This window comes from Pelobates fuscus, chromosome 5 (genome assembly GCF_036172605.1).
Source record: "Pelobates fuscus isolate aPelFus1 chromosome 5, aPelFus1.pri, whole genome shotgun sequence".
NCBI classification, from domain to species: domain Eukaryota; kingdom Metazoa; phylum Chordata; class Amphibia; order Anura; family Pelobatidae; genus Pelobates; species Pelobates fuscus.
Genome location: NC_086321.1, coordinates 96124188 through 96139035, shown reverse-complemented (window position 1 = coordinate 96139035; position 14848 = coordinate 96124188). Strand labels below are relative to the sequence as shown.

Below are 14848 nucleotides of genomic sequence, written 5' to 3'. Positions count from 1 at the left end.
TCATTAATTCATAAGGTATGTGTTTACAGTATGCTGGATAACATCTTGCTAAATAGACTATGATTTACAAGATATAGGCCTACTGGGGCGAAGCTGCTGTTTTTGTCTTGAGAGACAATTCTGAAAACATTTTGTTCTGTTTACAAAGCAGTTAAGTGTTTGTTTGTTTTTTACAGTCCACAGACTGACCAGTCCAGTAATGGCTAACCTGACATTATGGCAGCAGCAAAGGTGACAAAAGTTAGAACACGGTCAACTAGAAAGTAAATAAACACTGAAGCCCGTAGTTTGATATGAGTAATTACCATTGTGACAATACATATCTGTATGCCTCCACAAATTACAAAATGAGCAACCCACACTACCAAGCACATGGGAGTCTTAGATACTGCAAGATACCATGGATACTTGCTAGTGCAGCATCTGCAGCTGCCAAATATTATGTTTTCACCACTAGGACAACCAAATAGAACTACAATCACAAAATAAAAAAATCTGCATTTATATATTTGCTAGAGCATTGTAAATATCAAAAGGGTATATTTTACAAAAAACACTATAGAATAAATTATGTCCTGCAATAAGCAAACAGTTCTAATAACACCAGTACACAAAAGTCTTATTACCTTCGAGGAGAGGGTGAGCGAGAAGACCTTTTTACAGTTTTGGAACTTTTAGGAGAGTTGGATAAACTTCGGCTTTTCCTTCTGCGCTTTTCCCTAGAAGAAAATGATTCATATTTAAAATTTACAGACATTCTGGAATAAAATCAAAAAGTCTCAGCAGTAATACTATTTACAAGCTCTCCAGCATTAAGTCTCCCTCAGCACTACCACAATCTCCTTCTCGACTTATGTCATGACAGGCTAATATAATGTAGTATCTACGTAGGCGCATGTGCGGCATCGCAGTAATGCGCCTACGATGATTCCTCCATAAAGAATCAATGATTCAATGATTCTATATTGTCAGCTGTGACAGCACCGCACATGCGAGCGACGTCATGGTATGTTACAGTATTTGGGGGTGGGAGAGTGTAGTTAGCACTGCAGGCACTCTAACAACGTCAATAAGATAAAGTTGTAAAAGTGTCTACATTTGTTCATTTAATCTTCCCATCTTCAAAAAATAATAGTTTAAATAGTTTATAAATAGTGATTATCTTGTGCAAGACCACCTCATGGGGCAATATAGATATCTCTCTCTCTCTCTATATATATATATATATATATATATATATATATATATATATATTTATTTATCTCCCTATTGTACAGCGCTGCGGAATTTGTTGGCGCTTTATAAACAATAATTAGATATAATCTGCTGTTAATGTTGTTTGTTTGTTTTTTGGAAATATTTCTTCTATTGAGTGGGAAATGCACAAAATATACATCCCAGTCAGATTGTTTATGTTTACACAAATATTTAATTGTAGTGGATGCAGTGTGTGTGTGTGTGTGTGTAAATATGTGGGGTTGCATTCTATGGACCCAGCACACACTATGCTCTGTCTTCTCTCCAACTCTCATGAGGTTGGTAGGCAGCATGTTGCCATGGTAACCCGCGGCAACGCTTTGACAAGAGAAGGCCCGCGAGAGAGGAGCTGAAGACGGCGTTTGCTCAGTAATATCAGTATCATTATAGAACAACACTAATGGTATGTGTGACGTAATTTTCACCATAGCTCAAACTTGGGCTCTCTGCAGGGAAATGGAGACATCCACCCTAGTTTTGCAAGTGGGGTACATGCATATCACACAGACAAGTTGGCAAAAACAGATATTGAAAAAGGAGGAAATAAAACACCCCGCGTTTAATGTATCTAGAAGTTACTGCAACTATAAGCTACCTCTGTAAGAACAACATGGAGCAAGGTACACTCTGCATATAACCTTCGAAATCATGTAAAGTTATGTGAACCTATACCTATAAAGCACTGAACAATTCTAGCCCCTCATATCTCTTCAGAGATCCATAGCTATGCCCCTTCTCTGTCTCTCCGCTCTGCCCGTGACCACCTCCTGTCCGGTGCTCGCACCTGTACTGCCAATTCGCCCTTGCAGGGCTTCTCGTGGGCAACTCCCTTCCTATGGAATTGCCTGCCTACCGCCATATAGTGCCTTAAAATCCATACCTGTCTCTTGCTCTCTCCTAAAGGGCAGCACTCTCTCTCCTCCAGCTCGGCTTCACTCCCACCTTATTTGATTGCTATTTCCTGTCCTATTGTGTTTTATACCCCACCTCCTATAGACTGAAAGCTGGTTTGAGCAGTTTCCTCTTCAACCTATTGTTCCTGTAAGTTTTCTTGTAATTGTCCTATTTATAGTTAAATCCCCCCTCTAATAATATTGTAAAGAGCTATAGAATCTGTTGGCGCTATATACATGGCAATAATAATAATAATGTGTGAAAGAAATCATTTAACTACTACTTTTGCATAACCAACCTGCTAACACTGCGAGATTTTCGGGCAGAAGATTGGCTTTTAGAGGGGCTTCTAGATCGTTTTTCTTTTCTCCTTTTGTCATTTTTGTCCTTCGTCTTTTCCCTTTCCTTAGCTTTGCTTTTGTTTTCTTTGTCTCTCTTTTTCTCTCTGTAGGAAAAAAAAAGAAATTAACAAGCTACTACTAAAGAAGCAGTTCACTAACACACGGAAGAGTAGAAAACTAATCTCACAAAATTACATACAGTGTAAATAACTTATTACAATGTTGCAGCGATTTCTTTAAAAATTGACTTTTGCAGTCTGCTTGACATCTGGGAAGGTACAACTTAGGAGCTTTAGAAAAGAGCAGATTTATCTTGGAAACTACACTTTATCAAAGTAAGAATGTAAAGAGACATTTTGTTGCACCATGAAGCACACCAGCAAGCTGAAGTGTCTGAGGGGTTTGGAGTGTTTCTTTAATTCAACAGTGCAATCATTGGACATCTAGAAATTATTACCTTTTGAAGACCAAAAAAAGCTTTAGCTGTTTCTATCGTCACAAGTAATACGAAAAAAAAGGAAAAGAAAAATATCATAGGTGTATCTTATTTTATTCTCTCAAGCAACACAAGAAGAAATATCATAAAAGTATATATCATCTTATTGCAGCCTCCTAAGAAAAAAAATAATATCATAAGTATCTGAATATAACGTCTTTATCTAACCAGAATACCTTACCAATGTTGCAATGAACATTTACCTTTTTTATAAGGTGGTTCCCTGGAAAGTGGCTGATATTTTGAGACTCATTTACAAAATACAGCTGAGGTGGAGAACAGGTCACTTTTCATCAGTTAATAAACCACACCTCCCATGATGATCTGTCAGCTGAAAGGGACACTAAGCACCTAATCTTAATGTAGAGGTTCTGGGTAAGGCGAAACCTGTTCGTTAGGAACGACAATGGTTGTATATGTCTAAAATAATGCCTCTAGCGACTGTCAGACCAACAGCCACTAGAAGCATTTCGTCCTTAAGACCTTTGATCTTGAAGGATCTTCACGTTTGGCGTCATCATGCACGAGATGCTGAATGTGCCCAATGCTTCCCCATGAGCAATATTGGTGATCTCAGCCAATCAAATGCTTTTCTATAGGAAAGCATTGGGAGGCTAGTGAGCATGTGCAGCAAAACAGTGCGCCACATCAGCATCTCCTCCTTGAATCAATGCATCTCTATAAGGAGCGTTCAAACTCCGCTAAAGGCCAGTACTGCACTGAGATAGGCAGCACCTCTAGTGCCCTTCTGAGTCTGAAAAGGCAGTGTTTTCAGTGCCAACACTGCAGGGACATGCTATAGACACCAAAACCACTACAGTAAGCTATAGTGGTTCTGGTGACTATAGTGTCCGTTTAACCTTTGCAGTTACAAACTTCTCAAATACATGCATAAATGCTATTTTATTAAGGGGTTTAGTGAAGAAAAAACGTAGGTAGAACAGACAGAAGCCAATGTGGTAATTTTGTGGGGCTCTTATCTGACCTATTGGTTACAGCTGCAAAGTTTCACAAGCAGAAAACCTACATGTGAACTGCTAACCTTTTAAGGCACAATCTGAACAAATAATCTAAGATAAGATAAAATAACTGCATGCTTAGCAGTACTATTTCTCAAATGCAAATACATTATCTAGTAAAATATGTGTTATGGGAATAGTAGTGTGAGTATAGTCTCACTAATTGAACTATGAATAATATTGATGTGCAGTGGAATATGAAACTCAGTGGTTGTACCCTAGAAAAGGAGGAGTCTGTGGAAAAGATCAACAAATCATTATAAAAGATGTAGTGCAATGATGGCTAGAGGCTAACTTCTTGGTTTCCTGGACTATCAACATTCAACTTAAGGACCACTAGCTTACATGAGGGAAAATGCATACCTTTTAGGAAGCTACACCACTAAAAATAAACAATATAAAAGGCAGGGCAGTGTATCATCTAATTGCATGCCATATAAATACTAGACCATTAACCCCTTGTAACACAGCATTGTAACAAATAGGTTACAGGGGAAAAAAATACAGTTATACTTCAGTAAAATTTACGGTTTGTATCAATAATAATAATAATAATACAGAAAAGGCAATGGAAGTCTAGTAGCACACTATGTTAATGTAGCAAGAATACATACACAGGGTCATTCTGGTCATTCTGTTCGTTAAAAGTAAAAATAAATACCTGGAGCGTGAACGACTTTTTGACTTTCGGCGTTCTCTTGATCTAGATCTCTTCTTGTGAGGGCTTTTGGATCGCCTTCGCTCCTTATGTCTGGACCTTGATCTGTTACGTGATCGGCTTCTGATGCAAACATCGACAGGATGATCAGTAACATGGCTACAATGAAACTGCAGATTTGCTGTGTTTCTTGGTGCACTCTCGCTGTCACCCCACCCTCTTGAAATTGGAATATTTCATAAAGATAAACTCTTTACGAAACATTCACACTGATTCTGTTGGAATTTTGCTGCATGCACTCAGAAGATATAAGACAAAGTAGGGTAGTATGCATTTTTCCTTTGCTTGACAAAACAAGAAGCTCTATTGTCAAATTTTGTTAAGTACCCCAGTTATCACAATCGACAGCTGAGAGGAAGAAGGCATTGTCTGTGGAGACTTCCACAATCTTTACAAATGAAGTTCCATTCTGAACAGGATCCCCAAGATGGACATAACGGTGGCTGTGAGGGTCAGCTTCGAGTAAGTTCAACTTACCTTCCTCTGTACCCTTGGATCAAAGGACACCAAGCAGCGATGTCACCATCGGGAGTCATTGCAAAATATGCATTGATCCCAGAAGATGACAGAGCTGCTTTAACCCCTTAACCCCTTAAGGACCAAACTTCTGGAATAAAAGGGAATCATGACATGCCACACATGTCATGTGTCCTTAAGGGGTTAAGGACACATGACATGTGTGACATGTCATGATTCCCTTTTATTCCAGAAGTTTGGTCCTTAAGGGGTTAAAGAAAAACTCTAGAATTCAAAATAAAAGATTACTTGCATTATAGCCTTAATGTGAATTATTTCAAGTACATACCACTTTTCAGTGCATCTCCTGGCTAACAATGCCCTATGGACTAACCACCTTGACTCTGGTTGGACACACCACTGCTCAAACTAAAACAAACATGCAGCTAATCAATAGATAGTGTGCATTCATAATCCTGACTTGTGCAAGTGCAGTGCATCTCGAAAATGCACTTTAGGATGGCTTCACACTTTGATATTGGGCATGGCTTTGTTGCATAAGTGGTGCTTCTGAACAATGACAGCAACATATAACCACCCCTACAGAGCAAAGGTAAGGCAGGAGATATAAGAAAAAAATAGGGGATGATCTGCTAAACCAATGACAAACAAAAAAACATAGCGTATAACTGTGTATATGAATTAACCACAAGTGCTGTGTTCACAAATGGCCACTCACACATTCACTGAAGTTAGAAAGCCTTAAGCACAAATTCCTTCTCAGGATTCAATTCTTCCATCTGCATTTAAATCACCATGGGTTTGCTGAGATGTAAGTGCTCAAGATAAAAAATATAATAGAATTGCAGTGCACATTCAAGAGTGCAGTAAAAAATCAATTTAATAACTTATATCAAGGTTTAAAACAACAGGTGTAGTCTCTCTGAGTCACCACCAGGGGTGCTAAGCGTTTTGTCAGTGTATAGGACTTCCTCAGGGACTTTGGTAGTGTGCAGTAACAAGATTCAAATAAACAATAAAACTTCCCTCCCCAGTCCTTTATACCTGAAGCCAGGAGATACACTGAAGAGTAACTTATTTGTATCCATTACAAAAGTATTCACACACTATAGCACATCAAATATTTTTATTTTTAGTAATAACAAATAACAGCTCTCCCGTAACCTTGTAGAAAGCTGTATCATGGTATTTAGGAAGAGCATTTTCCTAAAATTTGATCTGAATATCATCACAAATAAATGCAGTACTCTGCGATATGCCAAGTGATGAATGATACATAGATTGGGCTGGACAATATCCGCACACTGCTTTTTACCTGTGCTTTGAATGTGACCTTTTCCTCCTTGACCTAGACTTTGAACGAGAATGTGATCGCGATCTGGAGTGTTTCTGAGCGACTTTCTCGACAGGCTTCCCAGTTTCTGTAGAATAGAAGATTAGAACCAAATTAATGAACTCACACCAATTAATACTTTCCACTGAAATAAATAGAAGAAGAAATCTATTGCATGCTCCATGTAAGGAGCCAAAGAACTTAAAGACTTAAATTTAGTAATGTTTTAAAATGACATTTGAGGGGGGCGGGGCCTGACTTGCAAGCTAACCAGGCGTGTTTTCCTGGAGCTCCTGCCAGAGTATACTTTAAACTTACTAAACATGCATAAAAACCGTGGCAAACAGCTCAAAATCAAGAGCAGAAGGCATCTTAGTTTAGGGGGACACTGAGGATCCCAAAATAATTGATTTTTCAGTGTGTTATGCCGTCTGGCCCTGCAGGCTTACAGGGGTTGCTGGTCTGTTGGCTGAGAGAGGCAGCCGATCTCCCACTCGGGACCGCATGCCCTGAACAGAATCTACTACTGCTTCGTTAACCTGCCCCCCTCCCCTCCCTCTGGGCCAGTAGGGGATATGCTGGTCCCCACTGGGCATCCTACCCACGTTGCAGTGGCCTGTTTACTTTCTGGCACTCCTCATACCGCGTGATGCATCAAAGATGGCCGTTGAGCTGAAGCATCCTATATACCAAGCAAACCCAGAATGCCTTGACTGGGTACAACACTTTGAGGCTAGATTCGACAGGCTGTGTAGGGATTTCTGGGCTCGTCTGACAAGTCCTCACTCTTACCATACCAGCTCGAAACCACCAAAGAATGAGGTCTACAGCTACAGCGGTGCCTAATCCACCACAAGGCAAAACCCAGACGCAACGCCAAAGAAGGTGAAATTGAGACCATAGCATAGCGCGCTGCTCCGACAACAACAGTCCAGTCCCACTGTTAAGCCACAGTTCCCCAGGGGACACCTCCACACACACTGCTCACAACGTCAGAAGGCCAATACTCTGCGCACTTACCGAAAGTCGGACAATGAGCTCCGATATCAAGCCTGGTTAAAGGCACAGCAAGAGCCTGGCGGGATTGGCGACACGGGGTTGGCAGGCTGCAGGTAAGTGGGACTCCCGTGTATACTCTTAACGGGCCACAGTACATACCATGAAGGGCATAGGTTGAGTCTGGGGATAACACTACGCAGCTTAACATAGGATGGGATGCAGGCTGCTTTCTCCCAGTTTGTAACCATGCCCAGTGGACTTTAATGTAAGCTAATTCAAGTTACTTAACGGTTTAACATGTTTATTTTTATTTACCTTTAGTTTATATCAAATATCTCTGGAGAGCTTTATATGCATATGTATGCCTAGCTTGATCCTTTAGCTTATTGATGCCTATACAATACTTTAAGCGTTATGAAACCAGTGAAAAATGACCTCCTAGATATGTCAGCCCAGCATGATTTCACTATTATTATTCTACAAAAATAGGCAAATTTTCTGCCTACAATGACAAAGCTTTGTAAACTGAACTGTCTGACATTTGCTGTTGGGGCATGTCAAACTTGTTTGTATTTATTGCATGACAAAAATAAAGAATATGGGAAAAAAAAAAAAAAAGACACATGAAACTATATACCTGGTTCAATAGCTTCTGAAATTAAGGACTGAGCTTCCCTTACACGCTTCATCACCTCTTCAAGTTCCTTGGCAGCTGCTTGGGGGGTTAGTTCAGGAGGTTTGACGATTGCATTGTTTGAGTGATTTATCCTAAATGAGGGGAGGGAGGATGCACAATGCCATTAGAAACACAACAATATTTTTGCAAGCCAAAGATCTAAATAAATAAATAAAATAATTACCATGCTATTTTAGAATTGTAAACTCAAGTGAACGTGTTTAATATGCTAAAAAGGTAAATGCCGGGTGAAAGATATTACTTCAAAACATACTGCTTTAGTAGTATTTATGGTGCAATGTGACTTTGGACATGATTTTCAAGTGGTTTGAAAAAGAGCAGGACTCACGCAGCACATAAAGCCTGGCCTTTTTGATATTTTCCATAAAAATCCATTTACCGGTACATTTGGATGGTAAAGACAAGCTATGAGCCATTTACTTGTTCAAATTAAACAGTGTAAAATAGATAACAAGCAGTAAGGTAAGGGAGCTGAATTATTTCTAAATACAATTCATGTCATAGTTGGTCAGTTAAACCATGATTCATTAGATTCATTAGATCATAGAAACCTGTAGAAATGTTAAATTATGGTGGTATTACATTGTAAATAAATGTTCGTTCTTTTTTTTTAATCTCTTTTACTTCCATATAAACAATTACGGTGTGGCTGAGGGCGGTTTCTCTTACTAATCTAAAGCTTACAGATGTTGGGATGTTTATGCTTAGGTCTCAATAGAAAAGATGTGCCTTAGAAGAAAATGCACATTTAATGCAGTATATAAAAAAAAAGTGTATTTAAAAGATTAAAAGATTTATAGAAAATCTATGAAAATATATTTTCTGAATATAATTGAAAAATGTCCCCTTTTACTAAATATTCTTATGTCTGGCATCCACCACTGTAAAGCCCTGAAATCGTACCATGGTTTAGTATGGTTTGACAACTTACCTCAGCTACTTGGGCACCAGCATCACATCAGGTTTTCTCCTGCAGAATTAAGCACTGCCAAACCAAGACCACAGTCGCTGTCTGACAACTGATGTTCCCAGTCAATGGCCCTACTTAGATTTGTAGAGCTCTAAAGACCGGAAGCAAGGGATGCAGTCGTGGGCACTCATGTAAGTTGCTAAACCATATTAAAATGCTTTGACTACTTAAAATTGCACTCCTGGTACTATAACTACAAAAGCAGTAATAGTGATTATGGTGCTAGTAGTGCCTTAATAGTTTAAAAAACACTTCATTTTCTTAATAAATAAGTATTTTAAACTATTAAGTGCTGTGAACGCCATCTTGTGGATAAATGGATTATGATTCTTATAATACAATAAAATAGACTTACTTAAGGGGCCTGTCGCCAAACATAACCCCATTGAAGGTAAGAGCTCTTGTCACAGAATTTTGATCAGCAAACTCCACAAAAGCAAACCGCGTAGGTTGGGTCTCATCCCCTGCCATGCGAACAAAACGGACATCTCCTACTTGTTTAAAGAACTCTAGCAGCTGCTCTGCTGTTGTAGTCTGAGGATACAATTTGTGAAATATAACAATTAACAAAGTATTGGTGTGTTACACATATCTAAATCCAGAGGGTTTCAGCTACATCTGAATAAGAGATACGTTGGTACGTAGCAAATAAAACTAGAATACAAGGACCATGAAGAGGAGGACAAGTTCAGGTTACAGAAAAAAGGAGACAAAATAACACCCCTGGGCATATGATTCTGTTTGTGCAACCAAACATTCTACCAGATGTGTTCACATGTGAATTCATTGTAGCGTAGCCGTTTTGTAAAGTAAATAAGACCCTGATACAGCAATTCTGTACTCATAAAAGTTAGAAATCAGAAGATTGTGAAGTGAAGATTTACCTCTCACTCCAAGCCCTCTAATTGTTCTTATTGGGTACATTGACCATATCCTATAAACTGTGCCCAAGTGGGTTTTCAGTTAAGCATATAGCTACAATGTCATCAACGAAGAGACATATGAAACCAGTTCAACAAGCCTTCTTTTAGCTGGTGAATATCTTTGCTATTTTTTTCCCCATGAATGAAGCTACATGCATACAGTTAAAATTAGTAAAATCGTATACATGTCCAGTGTTAATTTATTCGACTAAAAATTTTCATAAAATTGAGTAGACTAAAATTTGGGAGATTTAGTCGACTAAAACAAACAATTCAGATGACTAAAACTAAATTGAAATGTGCTGCAATGTGTAAGACACATGGGGGAGGGAGAAGAGGGAATGAGACACTTGGTTGGGCTGGGGGAATGAGACGCACAAAGGGGTCTGGATGAATGAGACGCACAAAGGGGTCTGGATGAAGGAGACGCACAAAGGGGGCTGGATGAAGGAGACGCACAAAGGGGGCTGGATGAAGGAGACGCACAAAGGGGGCTGGATGAAGGAGACGCACAAAGGGGGCTGGATGAAGGAGACGCACAAAGGGGCTTGGGGGAACGAGACGCACGAAGGGGCTTGGGGGAACGAGACGCACGAAGGGGCTTGGGGGAACGAGACGCACGAAGGGGCTTGGGGGAACGAGACGCACGAAGGGGCTTGGGGGAACGAGACGCACGAAGGGGTTTGGGGGAACGAGACGCACGAAGGGGCTTGGGGGAACGAGACGCACGAAGGGGCTTGGGGGAACGAGACGCACGAAGGGGCTTGGGGGAACGAGACGCACGAAGGGGCTTGGGGGAACGAGACGCACGAAGGGGCTTGGGGGAACGAGACGCACGAAGGGGCTTGGGGGAACGAGACGCACGAAGGGGCTTGGGGGAACGAGACGCACGAAGGGGCTTGGGGGAACGAGACGCACGAAGGGGCTTGGGGGGAACGAGACGCACGGAGGGGCTTGGGGGGGAACGAGACGCACGGAGGGGCTTGGGGGGAACGAGACGCACGGAGGGGCTTGGGGGGAACGAGACGCACGAAGGGGTTTGGGGGGGAACGAGACGCACGAAGGGGCTTGGGGGGAACGAGACGCACAAAGGGGCTTGGGGGGAACGAGACGCACAAAGGGGCTTGGGGGGAACGAGACGCACAAAGGGGCTTGGGGGGAACGAGACGCACAAAGGGGCTTGGGGGAACGAGACGCACAAAGGGGCTTGGGGGGAACGAGACGCACGAAGGGGCTTGTGGCGAACGAGACGCACGAAGGGGCTTGGGGGGAACGAGACGCACGAATGGGGCTTGGGGGGAACGAGACGCACGAATGGGGCTTGGGGGGAACGAGACGCACGAAGGGGCTTGGGGGGAACGAGACGCACGGAGGGGCTTGGGGGGAACGAGACGCACGGAGGGGCTTGGGGGGGAACGAGACGCACGGAGGGGCTTGGGGGGAACGAGACGCACGAAGGGGCTTGGGGGGAACGAGACGCACGAAGGGGCTTGGGGGGGAACGAGACGCACGAAGGGGCTTGGGGGAACAAGACGCACGAAGGGGCTTGGGGGAACGAGACGCACGAAGGGGCTTGGGGGAACGAGACGCACGAAGGGGCTTGGGGGAACGAGACGCACGGAGGGGATTGGGGGGAACGAGACGCACGGAGGGGCTTGGGGGGAACGAGACGCACGGAGCGGCTTGGGGGGAACGAGACGCACGGAGGGGCTTGGGGGAACGAGACGCACGAAGGGGCTTGGGGGGGAACGAGACGCACGAAGGGGCTTGGGGGGGGAACGAGACGCACAAAGGGGCTTGGGGGAACAAGACGCACGAAGGGGCTTGGGGGAACGAGACGCACGAAGGGGCTTGGGGGAACGAGACGCACGAAGGGGATTGGGGGGAACGAGACGCACGGAGGGGATTGGGGGGAACGAGACGCACGGAGGGGCTTGGGGGGAACGAGACGCACGGAGGGGCTTGGGGGGAACGAGACGCACGGAGGGGCTTGGGGGGGAACGAGACGCACGAAGGGGCTTGGGGGCGAACGAGACGCACGAAGGGGCTTGGGGGCGAACGAGACGCACGAAGGGGCTTGGGGGCGAACGAGACGCACGAAGGGGCTTGGGGGGGAACGAGACGCACGAAGGGGCTTGGGGGGGAACGAGACGCACAAAGGGGCTTGGGGGGAACGAGACGCACGAAGGGGCTTGGGGGAACGAGACGCACGGAGGGGCTTAGGGGGAAACGAGACGCACGGAGGGGCTTGGGGGGGAACGAGACGCACGGAGGGGCTTGGGGGGGAACGAGACGCACGAAGGGGCTTGGGGGGGAACGAGACGCACGAAGGGGCTTGGGGGGAACGAGACGCACAAAGGGGCTTGGGGGGAACGAGACGCACGGAGGGGCTTGGGGGAACGAGACGCAAGGAGGGGCTTGGGGGGAACGAGACGCACGGAGGGGCTTGGGGGGGAACGAGACGCACGGAGGGGCTTGGGGGGGAACGAGACGCACGAAGGGGCTTGGGGGGGGAACGAGACGCACGAAGGGGCTTGGGGGGAACGAGACGCACGAAGGGGCTTGGGGGAACAAGACGCACGAAGGGGCTTGGGGGAACAAGAAGCACGAAGGGGCTTGGGGGGAACGAGACGCACGAAGGGGCTTGGGGGAACAAGACGCACGAAGGGGCTTGGGGGAACAAGACGCACGAAGGGGCTTGGGGGGAACAAGACGCACGAAAGGGGCTTGGGGGGAACAAGACGCACGAAAGGGGCTTGGGGGGAACGAGACGCACGAAAGGGGCTTGGGGGGGAACGAGACGCACGAAGGGGCTTGGGAGGGAACGAGACGCACGAAGGGGCTTGGGGGGGAACGAGACGCACGAAGGGGCTTGGGGGGGAACGAGACGCACGAAGGGGCTTGGGGGAACGAGACGCACAAAGGGGCTTGGGGGGAACGAGACGCACGAAGGGGCTTGGGGGGAACGAGACGCACAAAGGGGCTTGGGGGGAACGAGACGCACAAAGGGGCTTGGGGGGAACGAGACGCACAAAGGGGCTTGGGGGGAACGAGACGCACAAAGGGGCTTGGGGGGAACGAGACGCACGAAGGGGCTTGGGGGGAACGAGACGCACGGAGGGGCTTGGGGGGAACGAGACGCACGGAGGGGCTTGGGGGGAACGAGACGCACGGAGGGGCTTGGGGGGAACGAGACGCACGGAGGGGCTTGGGGGGGAACGAGACGCACAAAGGGGCTTGGGGGGAACGAGACGCACAAAGGGGCTTGGGGGGAACGAGACGCACAAAGGGGCTTGGGGGGAACGAGACGCACAAAGGGGCTTGGGGGGAACGAGACGCACGAAGGGGCTTGGGGGGAACGAGACGCACGGAGGGGCTTGGGGGGAACGAGACGCACGGAGGGGCTTGGGGGGAACGAGACGCACGGAGGGGCTTGGGGGGAACGAGACGCACGGAGGGGCTTGGGGGGAACGAGACGCACGGAGGGGCTTGGGGGGAACGAGACGCACGGAGGGGCTTGGGGGGAACGAGACGCACGGAGGGGCTTGGGGGGGAACGAGACGCACGGAGGGGCTTGGGGGGGAACGAGACGCACGGAGGGGCTTGGGGGGAACGAGACGCAGGGAGGGGCTTGGGGGGAACGAGACGCACGGAGGGGCTTGGGGGGGAACGAGACGCACGGAGGGGCTTGGGGGGGAACGAGACGCACGGAGGGGCTTGGGGGGAACGAGACGCACAAAGGGGCTTGGGGGGAACGAGACGCACAAAGGGGCTTGGGGGGAACGAGACGCACGAAGGGGCTTGGGGGGAACGAGACGCACGAAGGGGCTTGGGGGGAACGAGACGCACGAAGGGGCTTGGGGGGAACGAGACGCACGAAGGGGCTTGGGGGGAACGAGACGCACGAAGGGGCTTGGGGGGAACGAGACGCACGAAGGGGCTTGGGGGGAACGAGACGCACGAAGGGGCTTGGGGGGAACGAGACGCACGGAGGGGCTTGGGGGAACGAGACGCACGGAGGGGCTTGGGCGGAACGAGACGCACGGAGGGGCTTGGGGGGGAACGAGACGCACGGAGGGGCTTGGGGGGGGAACGAGACGCACGGAGGGGCTTGGGGGGGAACGAGACGCAGGGAGGGGCTTGGGGGAACGAGACGCACGGAGGGGCTTGGGGGAACGAGACGCACGGAGGGGCTTGGGGGGGAACGAGACGCACGGAGGGGCTTGGGGGGAACGAGACGCACGGAGGGGCTTGGGGGAACGAGACTCACGAAGGGGCTTGGGGGGGAACGAGACGCACGGAGGGGCTTGGGGGGGAACGAGACGCACGGAGGGGCTTGGGGGAACGAGACGCACGGAGGGGCTTGGGGGAACGAGACGCACGGAGAGGCTTGGGGGGGAACGAGACGCACGGAGAGGCTTGGGGGGGAACGAGACGCACGGAGGGGCTTGGGGGGGAACGAGACGCACGGAGGGGCTTGGGGGGGAACGAGACGCACGGAGGGGCTTGGGGGGGAACGAGACGCACGGAGGGGCTTGGGGGGAACGAGACGCACGGAGGGGCTTGGGGGGGAACGAGACGCACGGAGGGGCTTGGGGGGGAACGAGACGCACGGAGGGGCTTGGGGGGGAACGAGACGCACGGAGGGGCTTGGGGGGGAACGAGACGCACGGAGGGGCTTGGGGGGGGAACGAGACGCACGGAGGGGCTTGGGGGGGAACGAG

At 47.4% G+C, this 14848-nt stretch overlaps 1 protein-coding gene across 4 annotated transcripts in view; it reads right to left on the bottom strand.

Moving 5' to 3' along the window:
- The window catches only part of SREK1 (splicing regulatory glutamic acid and lysine rich protein 1), a 58801-nt gene that overhangs the window by 2125 nt on the left and 41828 nt on the right, over window positions 1–14848 (bottom strand). For all 4 annotated transcript variants that reach the window (XM_063454079.1, XM_063454081.1, XM_063454080.1 and 1 more), the window contains 6 exons: window positions 9557–9735; window positions 8172–8302; window positions 6518–6623; window positions 4669–4788; window positions 2450–2596; window positions 627–719 (listed from right to left, as the gene is read on the bottom strand). In XM_063454079.1, the coding sequence (XP_063310149.1) occupies window positions 627–719; window positions 2450–2596; window positions 4669–4788; window positions 6518–6623; window positions 8172–8302; window positions 9557–9735 (776 nt within the window). The remainder of the gene's footprint in view (window positions 1–626; window positions 720–2449; window positions 2597–4668; window positions 4789–6517; window positions 6624–8171; window positions 8303–9556; window positions 9736–14848) is intronic.